Below are 13,723 nucleotides of genomic sequence, written 5' to 3' on the forward strand. Positions count from 1 at the left end.
TTCCCTATGGATGGATAGGGAGATCGGGCCTTAAACCACCACGCGGGCCCAGTGCGGATTGGTGGTTATTAACGACTGCTAATGCAGCCGGGACCAACGGCTTAACGTGCCTTCCGAAGCACGGAGGAGCTCGAGATGAAAACCTTTTCTTTTGTGGTCACCCATCCTATGACCGGCCTTTGCGAATGTTGCTTAACTTCAACAATTCAAATTCAAATTCAAAATTCAAAAATATCTTTATTCAGTAGGTAACATAGTTACACTTTGAATCGTCAATTTTTACATAACGAACGTCTCATCCGCCTAAAACTACTGCAGCTTCTCACAACCTGTATAGCCGGGGAAAAGAAGCTGCACGAAAAACCTTGCAGACCGAGCGCGTTTACCGCTGCGCCACCGAGCTCCTCACTGAATCGTTCGTTCAGAGTCACTAACAGCCGGTATAATTGGAATAATCACAAGCCGAAGATGACCGCACGTCACTGGATAAGTCACTGCGTGAGCTTTCATCAAAGGTTGGTAATTCTCTTCTAATTGTGAAGTGATCTATCAAAGTCACCCGATCTCAAGGTGAGGAGGACGTGTTGCTTAACAATTGCTGTGTGCGGCCACGAGAGCGGAGGTTTCAACATAACATCACGCCTGTATCCCCGGAGGGGTACGCAGAAGTATATAGTGTATCGCCCCTATAGTAAAAACCGCGTAAACGCCTTTTTGAAACAAAACTTTGCAGTCTCAATTTTACCCAAATTGAAATTAAATAAAAGAAAATCGCATAATCATGTGATATTTCAAAAGACCTCCTACAGACCCCTGCACCAAAGATGGAATTGTTCAAAACTAGTCCTTACTACCGAGCTATAAACATATACAATGCATTGCCAAAGCACTTAAGAAATAATATGGAATCACAAACATTTAACAAAAACCTAAAAGACTATTTGTGTGTAAAAGGGTACTATACGATAAATGAATTTATAAATGATAAAAAATTATAACATGTATGAAATATAAAATAACAAAATAACAATTTTATGAATAAAATGACGAAAACGAGACAATAATAAAATAATAAAATAAACAAAATAATAAAAATAAAATATGATCCCACTTATAATATAACATATTATTATTAAAGCATGATCAAATAAAATTCTTTTAATAAAATCACAAATATGATATATAGCATGATCCAATACCACTACTTTATGATATCTATATTTAATGTTTTTATTTATGTTTTATTTATTATGACCATCACGCAGTCCGCTCAAATTTTGCAACACCCTTCCAGGGTCATGTACTTACCTCATTAATCATAAATCATTATAACATCTTGTATAATTATGTACATGAAGCAATAAATAAATAAAACAATAAACAAAAACGCTTACGTGGTTTTCACTATAAGGTGATTATATAACCTAAGTCTCATATACCTAATAGGGGGCGAGCCTACTGGGATTAAGCGGGCACAAATCCTGGAAACCAAGTGATATCTATTTTTTAACAATACAGCTTGATGCACAAACTTTATCGTCTCATTGAAAAACGAAGACTGATGATAAAAATTAAAAAAAAAAACAAAAAGGGGTAAAGTTATAAAAAGTTTGTTAGGTAGGGATAGGTAGATTTCAATATATTTGAAGCCATGTCATGAAAAACGTCTACGGATTTTAATGACTCCCTTTTTGGAGCCCTTTTCGGAGAACGCGTGATAACGTAGTCAGGCATTTTCCGAAAATTTTTGACAGAACTATTATTTATTATTCTTTTTTAGTAATGTTGGTATCATTTGTTTATTGCACCAGCCCGTGCTCCAATGAATAATCTTCTTTCACCCTAAGGTTGTCTGGCAGAAATTGCTGTTTAGCAATAAGGCCGCATATAGTGCTTATGTTTTATTCGTATGTTTATGTCCTTTGTATATGTTGTTGTGCAATAAAGTATTACTGATTGATTGATTGAACAGGACTAAGTGTGCTTTTCGGAGATGGCCTTAGTATTTTCCTTGCACCTACTTGCCAACGTCCCCCGTGGTCCAGTGGTTGATATATAACGTTGGGCTCACGTGGGGTATGGGGTTCTAATCCTTATGGGGAAAAATAACTTTGTGATCCTTGGTTTGTTTAGGACATCACCCGATTGTCCGAAAGTAAGGTGATCCGTGCTTCGGAAGGTATACAGGGTGTTAGTGACATCCTAACGAATACTCAGAGGGATGATTCAGACCATGATTCTGAGTTAATATCAAGTGGAATTTTCCGTCGCAAAATTCATGTTATTTTTTTAGTTTTTTAAAATTATTTTCAATTCTATACTTTTGCGATGGAAAATTCCACTTGATATTAACTCAGAATAATCAGCCGAATCATCCCTCTCAGTATTCGTTACGATGTCACTTACACCCCATACAAGTACATACAGTAGCCATACAAGTAGGTATGGGTGTTAGTGACACTGTAACGAATACTGAAGGGGATGATTCAGGCCATGATTCTGAGTCGATATCAAGTGGAATTTCCTGTCGGAGAAGTCTTGAAAATTTTAGACCTTTTTTATATTATTTTCCGTTCCATACTTTTGCGACGGAAAATTCCACTTGATATCAACTCAGAATCATGGCCTGAATCATCCCTCAAAGTTTTCGTTACGATGTCACTAACACCCTGTATAAGCTGTTGGACCCACATGACAGAAGACCTACTTGCCGCGATGATCGTAGTCCACGCAGACGAAGTCACGGCAATAGCTAGTTACGAAATCTTTTACAACCGACGTTCTTTTCGTGGCCGCACACTATTCCTTCAAGGTAACATCACAAGTTGCATCTTATAGCTTAGTGAATAAGACTTAAATCGCCAACTTTAACTTATTTGTTAACTTCGCTAACCGAATGAGATTTATCTCGCATTTGTTTGTTAACTCACGACTTGGGTTCACGCGTTTTTATTTTTTAAAAAAGATGAATATCAAACATTTGTTTTTTATTTTTGCTATAGTTGTACAAGTTAGGAGTGAGTGTGATGACTATTTGAAGTGCTTAGGTGAATTAATACATGATTTTCTTGGTGATAACAATAACAGTACTAAAGTTGAAAGAAGAGAAAATGATGATAATATTACAAACATACCACGTATCTACGATGAAGGAAACAGTTCTATAAGTGTTTTTGATTTATCTGAAATTGGTAAGAGCATAAGCCAAGCTTTGACTGATGTTACCACATTAATAAAAGACGAATTAGCAGGAATGTTTAATATTGAACAAGAAACAGATGTACATAAAGATATTGATAACAAAACTGTTATTCATGTAAGAACGTTCGGTTTCAATATTATTGGAGATAAAGATAATGACACCAGTGGAGATAATATTACAAATATAGTACAAGTCCCTGCAGTAATAGTGAATAACTTTACAGAATTTAATGATGAACTAAACGCTTTAAAAGTTGAGATTGAGAAGAATCTACAAGCAGAGCTGGAAGCGTTTATATCCAAAATAACAGAGAACGATACTCTTGATTGGGAAGAAGTAACAGAATATACTTCATTTGATAACCATGATGGTACTAATGAATTTAAAAGAAAACACGACATAATAGAATCCAGTACAGAAGTGGTAAAAGAGGAATTCAATACCCCGGTAACAAGTTCAGTAACAACAACGGAAAATATTATTAGCACCGAAATTGTAAACATTAAAATAAAACCTGAATCGCCGTTGGAAAATGAAACAAAAGATGTACCAAATGATAATTTTACAGAAATTATAACGACTACACCTAAAAATATTGAAACTACACACATATCTGCTAAATTAGTAGCAACAGATGTTGCTCCTACTGTATTTTCCAGTTTCATACAAGGTAGTGATGAGAAAATAATAGAAAATAAAACTGATACTTCAATAGTAGCATCTATAGAGGATGAAGAAAATATTGAAGTAGTAGCTACTACAATAACTACTACTGATCCTACCTCTACTACTAGTAATCCTACGTCAACACACGCTACTAAGGTTGACAAAGAAGTAGAAATGGCAGTTTCTTCTACTACTACAACAACTATTCTACCAGTGAAAGTTGTTGATGTTACAACAACAGTGGCGCCTATCGTCACAACTATGGAACCTAAGGATACCACTGTAACTACTACAAAACCTTTAGATACAGTTACAAAAGTTAATATAACTACAGACATTCCACAAACAAAATCACGTATAGATTACAAACTAATAGAAAACATACATGAAAACGAAATCTCTAATGACGATATTTCGTATTACGATATCCAAGACGACAATTCGACTGATTACCCAATAATCGATTATATAGAACTGTACAAAGACACGATGAACGAAGAAATCGATTACAAATCGATAAAAATACCTGTAGACGATACTATAGGTACAAAAAATGACCTAGTTAATACTATAGTGAAAGACGGAGCAAACGGACGGACGAACAATGGATCTTACGTAAGTGTTACATTTATTTGAGTTACGAATTAAATATTTTGTCGAAACTATTGTTTTTATCTAATTATGGGAAAAAGGGTCTAATTTGGTAATTATTGTGCCACTGCTTTAGATTGGTGAGTGAAAGTTGAGTTAGCTGGAGGTTTGGTTTTTTAGTCAACTAACAAACCCAAACGGGGACCGCTGGTGCGAACCTCAGTATCGGACATGCACCAATGAATTATAACTTTATCTTAAGTGCAGTTTTCATTAACACAGTTGGCTCGACCATTATAGACGGCGATCACCTCCTATCACGTTGGTCTAACAAAAAGCTCGACGATCATCTTGCGATGGATGTAGTTATGGGCTTATGACAACCCATCATTATCAGCCGTACGACGCCCACTGCTGGGCATATGCCTCCCCCAAGCATCTCCACGACGATCGGTCCTGCGCTGCCCGCATCCAGCGGCTTCCCGCGACCTTCCCCAGATCGTCGGTCCACCTTGTAGCGGGCCTACCCACTGAGCGTCGTCTGACACGTGGTCGCCATTCGAGAACCTTTCCGCCCCAGCGGGCATCGGTTATCCTCGCTATATGTCCTGCCCACTGCCACTTCAGCTTGGCAATTCTCCAAGCTATGTCGGTGACTTTAGTTCTCCTGCGGATCTCCTCATTTCTGATTCGATCGAGCATGTATGACCTAGTTTTGTTTTATTTATCCCAGTCCAGGGGATAATCATATTCATGTCTACCCCAGCAACAGAGTGTCGTAAAGACAACAAACATGACAGCACTGAGTTGATAAACAGGTGACTACGCGGTTCATTGCTTGTGTTTCATGATTGGCCATTATATTTTTTACACCATGTTTTTTGACATAAAATTGAAAAACAATTAAAAATATGCCTGACTATGGTGCCTTGGCAGAGAGGAAAATGCCTACTTTGGGATGCCACGTGCGTCAGCACTTTTGCCGCCTCGCACCTCAGCCGAACGGCACAGACAGCCGGCGCCGCGGCGGAATATGCCGCTAGTAGAAAGCGGGAGAAATATTCGGCCCTGGAGGGCAACTACCTCTTTGTGCCACTTGCGTTCGAGACGACAGGTTGTTGGGGGTCGGAGGCTATAGCTTTCGTTAGGGAGGTGGGGCGAAGGATAAGTGACAGGGGGTCGGATGCTCGTGCGGGTTGTTTCCTGGCGCAAAGGTTGTCCATCGCCAAACAACGTGGTAACGCGGCAAGCGTGATGGGGACCTTTGCGCCCGGAGCCACCCGCGGGGGCTTATTTGACTAAATAGATTGTTATTGTCTATTTTATATAATGTGTATTTTTGTTTTGACTGTAATGTTTATTACGAATAAATGATTAATTATTAAAAATATACGTTCATTTATCTGCTGTCGACATTTGTAGTTAAACTCATAACAATTAATTCAATAGACTAAGGGTGGTATTAATAAACTAATCTCAGGTGAGACTGCCCTAAAGATCATGCTCAAGTCCCTGTTTTTATACATACAGGATGTTAGTGACATCGTAACGAATACTAAGGGGGATGATGAATAGTGAGAGCATTTTGAGGACGCAGGTTCTAATCCAGCACAAGCCTAAACCAATGATTGTCGAATTTGTTTTCGAATTAATGTTTGGATCATAAATGATTATCACGTGCTCAGCGGTGAAGGAAATAATCGCGAGGAATATATTACCTAACTAATAATAATAATTAATTAATTAATAATAATTTGACCTAACCTGTATTGTCTCGTAAGGTCAGACAGGCAGACGCTGCTGTAAAAAACCGGACCTGTCAAATCCTCAGGTTAGGTAAGCGGACCCTGTGAAAATAGGATAATTCTAGGAAGATGATACCTTATGCCTGGTAGTGGTTGCCTGGATGAAATTGTTACAGAGCAATAAGGCCGCCCATTTGTACTGTTGCTAAATGTTTGTATGTTTTGTTTGTATGCAATAAAGTATATTTGATTTGAATGTACGAGTAAAACAAAAAACTCGACACAAAATGTTGCCCAAATTATTCAAAAAAGTGATTCACAAAAAAATATGACAAATAGGTGTGGCTTTCCGAAAACGTGGAAAGCAATAGGAATGAATGGTGAAGCATCAAAATGATATCTACGGGCCGCCAGTCACAGGCTCAATAGAAATTGTTTTCGCACTTCCAACGTTTTTTTTGTATTTTTACGCTGAAATGATTGATTCGCGTCCTCTAACAGTGTGGGACACACGGACATCTAATAAGACGAGTTTTTTGAGTTAGAGACCACACTAGCGTCTTTCGAGCGTCATTGTCGTGCCAGCGTCCGCGCGATGTCTACGCGACATCGACGCCGCGGCGACGCGACGACAGCGCTGGACGGCTGCTGAACACCGAGCGTTGGCAATATAATTATGTCATTTTGTCGATTGGCCTAAGACGCTAGTGGGGGGGTCTTAGGTGGCAAGTCATCCACTTAATGTCTGGCCTGAGGGCGAGATTACTCACTTTACATTTTTTGTTGCCAACTCGCCTTAATCTTAACCCTGGTTACTATTGAGCCGTCAAAGGCCCTTGACATGACTCATGTAACGACTACTTACTTACATCAGTAAGTAGTAACCGGGACCAACGGCTTAACGTGCCTTCCGAAGCACGGATCATCTTAGTTTCGGACAATCAGGTGATCAGTCTGTAATGTCCTAACCAAACTAGGGATCACAAAGTAATTTTTGTAAAAAAAAAACAAAGTTATCGATTTCGACAAAATTGATTGAATCAATAGATAATTTTATGACGATGCGCATGGCAGCCCTGCAGTCATCATCACCAGCCCATTAACGTCCCCACTACTGGGGCACGGGCTTTCCCTATGGATGGATGAACAGGGAGATCGGGCCTTAAGCCACCACGCGGGCCCAGTGTGGATTGGTGGTTATAAACGACTGCTAATTCAGCTGGAACCAACGGCTTAACGTGCCTTCCGAAGCACGGAGGAGCTCGAGATGAAAACTTTTTTTTCTGGTCACCCATCCTATGACCGGCCTTTGCGAAAGTTGCTTAACTTCAACAATCGCAGACCGAGCGCGTTTACCGCTGCGCCACCGAGCTCCTTAGTAGTGTACAACTGCTCTGCAGTAGTGTATAGTTTTCACGTTTGTTTGCTGAACGCTCCAACCGTGTGTGACTGGAAGCATAGAATTCCATTATTATTTCATTCCTTCGCCCAATCATTTCAGTATTCATATTTAGGCAAAAACACAATGAGCGTTTGAGGTAACGACATTTTAATTTCCCAGGAAAAATATACAATTAAGAACATACATACATAACACACATAAACAGCCTAAGTATATACGTCCCACTGCTGGGCACAGGCCTCCCCTCAATCAACCGGAGGGGGTATGGAGCATACTCCACCACGCTGCTCCACTGCGGGTTGGTGGAGGTGTTTTTACGGCTAATAGCCGGGACCAACGGCTTAACGCGCCCTCCGAAGCACGGAATCATCTTACTTTTTCGGACAATCAGGTGATTCAAGCCTGAAAAATCCTTACCAAACAAAGGACAGTCTCACAAAGTGATTTCGACAATGTCCCCATCGGGAATCGAACCCGGACCTCCAGATCGTGAGCCTAACGCTCTAACCACTAGACCACGGAGGCTGTACAATTAAGAACATTTCACGTTATTTCTTTCGACATAATATTGGATATTAAAAAAAAATATATACATAAGTAAAACCTCAACCTAAGAACACGCCTATTTCGCGTTGGGGTATGCGCACGGAATAGAAGAAAGACGTTGCAAGGGCCTTTTTTTTGCCGCAGATGGCATTAAACACTTGTCCGGACAAATGAAGAACGCTGAAATCTTTTATTTATGTATTTATTTCACTCACAACAACTATCTTTACAGGATAACCTAATGCGACAGAGTTGGGGACTTATTTATACATATTTAAAATTAATCATTAATTATTTTTAACTAGCACAATATACGATTTCCTTAATTAAGTATACCACACTCACACTCATTGCTATTTTTGCGAATTCACTCTTGGAACACGAAAACAGATCCACTCTCTCGGCTATCTCGTTTACTGTGCGCAAGGTTCGAACAAATGGGTCTTTTGACAGAAGGTTGGTGCGGGCCGTCGGTACTGCCAATAGGCGCGGGCGCCGTCGCCTCCATATACCTGTCTGGTACGCATAGCTGTAAGCGTAGTAATATTTCCGCTCTCACCCGGTACAAAATTTAAGACAACAGGCCTGAGGGTGCCCAGTTGGGCGCGAACCTCGGCTCAGGGCGTCGTCTGAGAGGAAAAATATTTCGGTTGGAAAGGTCCTTACGCGCATTTTGTATGAGAACCGTCGTCGCCGGTTCCACACCACTCTCTTTTACTAATATTCCTGTAAACAGATAAATACGAAAGTACGATAGCTCTACTGCTTCTCAAATATATATTGCCAGTTTACCAGCAATTTATATTTTATGTCAGGTTGCAATTTTATTATATTTTTTTGTTAAATACTGCATACAAAAGTACTTTTTTGATAAATAGCCTGTGATAAGGAGGGATATCCTTGCATTATAGTCAATATTAGATTTTTTGCCCTGCATACGATGCGCAAAATCACGTTTTAATATAGGTACTATCGCGGAGCTCCTTGCTTCGTAAAGTTTGCGGACGAGTGGAGTGCAAAGTTGAAGTATGAACTATTTGCTCATACTTGTGCTCACTTGTCCCTTCCAACTTCTTTCTTCTATTCCGTGGGTAAGCGTGACCTGTGAAATAAAAAAAATAATAAGTGTTGCGAACTCTTCGTAGGTTTTGTAATCTTTTTATATTATTATGTTTTTTATATTTATTCTTTTTTGACGTTTTGTATGTTGATTTTGTTTTACTTCTTGTCGTTTGCTTTTTGGTGACTCGTGAAAATATATTAATTAATTCTCAAAGCTAAGTATCTGTTATTCCTTCATTTCATTTAGTTATACAGTCCATTTCATATTCATCAGCTACCACCGTAGCTCACAATAAGAAATTTAGGTTTAGCTCCGTGCTGGATTTCAACTTGCGACCTCACAACCAGAGTCAAGCATTCTTCCAACTATTCCATTGTTTCCCAACACTTCCGACCCATAAACGATGTTTTCTTCAAGCCTCTATATCCTCAATAAATATATCAAAAACATATTCGCGAGAGCAAAAACAGAAAAAAAAAATATTTTTCTTCTAATTACGGAACCTTGAGGGATCGTGAGCGGCTCATCATTTTGACCAAAGATCGTAGAACATACTGCCATTGATGCGGTGTGTGGTAAAAAAAAACAATACTATGGCTATCATTTTGTATAGTTTTTTTTGCTATGTTATTTATATGGAATATTTAAATGCGTATTAAAGCAAAAGAGGCGTGAGAATTGATATAAATAGTATACTCGTCAACAAGGATTTTGTATGACCCATGAATCCTAACTGATATTATTGTTACGGAAGTGGGTTTCAGGATTGGAAGGAAACTCACTGAGTCCTAAGAGAAACGAATTTATTCACTATACACATGGTACAGCTTCCGCACAGGGCTGCGCGGTATAACTCCGTCACCGTCACTTTACTATTTCGCGACACTCGAGAGGAATAATATTTGAAAAAAATACCGACCCTAGTAGGTCGATAGCGATAAGCGCTGAATCAGGGAAATCGTCCACCGCGCCGGCGGGTCCGGTATCGGAGTTCTGAAGTGTTTGGTGTCGCGAGCTGATTGGCCTCTATGGCTAGTGTAATGTCGTCGGGGTCGTATATTACGTCATTCGGACGCCGATACTTTTCAGTACCGTCCCTGAGCGGGATGTATTCGGAAAATATTGCTGCAAATACTATTAATTGCTGATTAAACCACATTTCTAAATCAAGAGGAATTTCAATACTTCCCTTGTTATATAAATAAATAGGTACGAAGACGAAAGTAAGTTTGTTTATTCGTCACCAACATACATGCTGATAGAGACATCGTAACGTATCCTCAGGGGGATGATTCAGCTCATGATTCTGAGTTGATATCAAGTGGAATTTTCCGGCGCAAAAGTATTTTCGGAGTTCCATTCCAAAATAATTAAACAAAACACTAAAATTTCATGATGTCAACTCAGAATCATGGTCTGAATCATCCCCCTCAGTATTCGTTACGGTGTCACTAACACCCAGTTACGTAAAGTGGTGTGACGTTCTCAGGAATGTTTCCAAAGTGGGAATATTTATTTATTTATTTTATTTATTTATTCGCGTTGTAAAAGCTACGACACTGGCTGCTTTTCTTTTTCACACTGTCCTTTCTAGCACTCTAGTCTTATCTGCCTAAAGGTTAGGTAATAAAGCTATTTTTACATAAGCTTTGTGCCTTTTTACTGCCAGGAACATTCCTAAAGTGGAAATATTCCGGAAAACGGCACCTCACAGCTTGTCATGGTTATCTTATTCACGGATACAAAATGTAATCGTGTATTTTTGACAGCATAATAATACATAATTGATATTACTGGCTGAGTCTCATAGTTTTTAATTAATAACGATTTTAAAATGTATTTATTTAGAGTTGCATTTACAAAAACAAGCTCAGGTAACAAATCAACAGCTTTAGAGAACAAAGAATATACTTAATTTAAAAATAAATAATAATGCATCTAATTTCGGAAGTATGTGACCTTACAAGTATTCGGCTGGTTTTCCCTTCGCGGGTTGGAAGGTCAGACTGGCAGTCCTAAACATCAAAACACGAAATTACTATGGAATTTGTATGAAAAAGTACATTGTACTATTGTTGTATTCTATTTCTCTTTTGTTTTGTATTTTGTTTTTTCCTGTTTGTGCAATAAAGTATTTGTTATGTTATGTTATGTTGTACCGTCATAGAAAAACGTGATATTATTACGTTTATCTTGATTAAAATTCATAAATAAGTTAAATAGAAAATGTTTTTCGTCGGTTTTAGATCTGTCTTTATTTAGTAATCAGAATGTGGTACACGACCCAATTAGTAAGATTAAAGTTAGACCTTGCCGTGGTAAGGTAAAATCTAGCTCGTCTCCTGATACGAATTGGCGGAGAGTTCTATACGCAGTATTATTCTGTGTTCAAGGGTTATATATGTAAGAAAGAAAGAAAAAAAAACATATTTCAAATTCAAAAATGTGATAGAATCAGAATTATTTATTCAACGTAATTCATAGATAAACTTGTTGAAGGTCAATTTATCATTATTGAATCTACGTCATTTCGCAAGCTGTTATGGCTGAGGAGAAGAAGTGACGTGTCGGCTTAGATTGTAAATCAACAACTATAAACTCACCCAGTGGGTGAGCTGCCAGCTTTTCGGCTTAGGTGGTAACTTACCCACTGGAAACCCAGCCAGTGGGTGAGTTGCCAGCTTTTCGGCTTAGGTGGTAACTCACCCATTGTAAACTCACCCAGTGGGTGACTTGCCAGCTTTTCGGCTTAGGTGGTAAATCACCCACTATAAACTCACCCAGTGGGTGAGTTGCCAGCTTTTCGGCTTAGGTGGTAAATCACCCACTATAAACTCACCCAGTGGGTGAGTTGCCAGCTTTTTGGCTTAGGTGGAAAGTCACCCACTGGAAACTCAGCCAGTGGGTGAGTTACCAGCTTTTCGGCTTAGGTGGTAACTCACCCACTGTAAACTCACCCAGTGGGTGACTTGCCAGCTTTTCGGCTTAGGTGGTAACTCACCCACTGTAAACTCGCCCCGTGGGTGAGTTGTCAGCTTTTCAGATTATTAGTGGTAATTTCACCCAATACTTTAGAATTTGCGGCGTGGTCAACTCGAATTTTATTACGTAACGCCCTCTCTGTTATGTTATTGATGTCATATCCACACTTGTCTTCGTTGATCTCGGGTGGAGCATCTTGTGTGTGATGGATAGCTCAGGTCGCGTGTTCCGTATACTATGCCGCAATTTATTTACTACTTCCGTGCCGCACGCAATACTAACACACATACTCGCCTTTGATCCCTAATGGGGTAAGCAGAGACAGGCAGTGAACTCTTAGGACAGATTGGTATACGACCACGACTATCTTCAGAATATGTACCACTACATCTTATCGGCTACTTGACAGTTTTCAGCAGATAAGTATTTTAAAAATTATAAATGCCAAATTTATATCTCTTAAAATGTTTTATTTTTCCTAAAAATTACATAAGCCATCTTCGGGCGCATCAGCGTCGGGCCGACTAGGAGTCGAAGTGGTCGCCATGGCCGAAATCGGTCGGAGAGATCATCATCATCATTTTAAAAATTATAAACGCCTAATTTATATCTCTTAAAATATTTATTTTTCGAAAAAGCTTTATATAATAAAAAAACATATTTTTCTTCATTAATTTCCAATTTCACGCAAAAACGGTTGATCACGTGACATTTTGCCCAGTGACGTCACATTTCAATAAACAAAGAAACTGTCAAACAGTATAAGTTGAAACCCGATAGATAGTTTTTGTTTAGTTTGTGATAAGGTGAGTATAGAATCCAACATTTACTTGTAACAGAACAACGAGCCGCTCTATGATATGTTCTAGTGTATCATCCTCTTACGAACTAAACGTCGAGCACGCTGGGCTCTTTGTTACAAACCAACGAGCATTTTGGTGTAACATTTCGTCGAGCGTATTGGTGTAACATTTCGTCGAGCCACGAGTGCGGGCGATGCGCGATTTTAAGTCTAACAATAATTGCACACCTCCAAGAGTTTGTCTTCTATTGTAAATGTTCATTTGCCACCATCTTCTATTTTTCTTTTTTCGTGTGCATGTTGGTAAATGCACACTCGCTGTGAGCATTTACCCGTAACATAACGCCGAGCATTCGCAGGAACGTTACATTACATGGAAATGCTTTGGAAACTGAGCTTTTGCCTGTATTGTATCATTCGTAAGAACGTTACATTACACAGAAATGCTCCAGAAAATGTTGTAGTCTATACTCACCTATATGTGACGTCACACGAAGCTCAATCATGGCCGCCCGTGTTTCGGGTCTTAAAATACACAGATAAAAAAACTCATTCTTATCATGTAAAAATAAAATATTTAAAAGTGATCTTAATAAAAAAAAACAAATATTGGATAATTATCATTAAATGATTAACTATCGCGCAGCGGTAACCGCGCTCGGTCTGCGATTGTTGAAGTTAAGCAACCTTCGCAAAGGCCGGTCATAGGATGGCTGACCACAAA

General features: G+C 39.0%; 1 protein-coding gene across 1 annotated transcript in view; it reads left to right on the forward strand.

The window, feature by feature from the left end:
- LOC126377450 (uncharacterized) overlaps nucleotides 1-13,723 on the forward strand; it is a 44,321-nt gene that overhangs the window by 8,769 nt on the left and 21,829 nt on the right. Inside the window, exon 3 of the mRNA XM_050025185.1 lies at nucleotides 3,197-4,483. Coding sequence (XP_049881142.1) covers nucleotides 3,197-4,483 — 1,287 coding nt within the window. The remainder of the gene's footprint in view (nucleotides 1-3,196; nucleotides 4,484-13,723) is intronic.

Source organism: Pectinophora gossypiella, chromosome 23 (genome assembly GCF_024362695.1).
Source record: "Pectinophora gossypiella chromosome 23, ilPecGoss1.1, whole genome shotgun sequence".
NCBI lineage: Eukaryota > Metazoa > Arthropoda > Insecta > Lepidoptera > Gelechiidae > Pectinophora > Pectinophora gossypiella.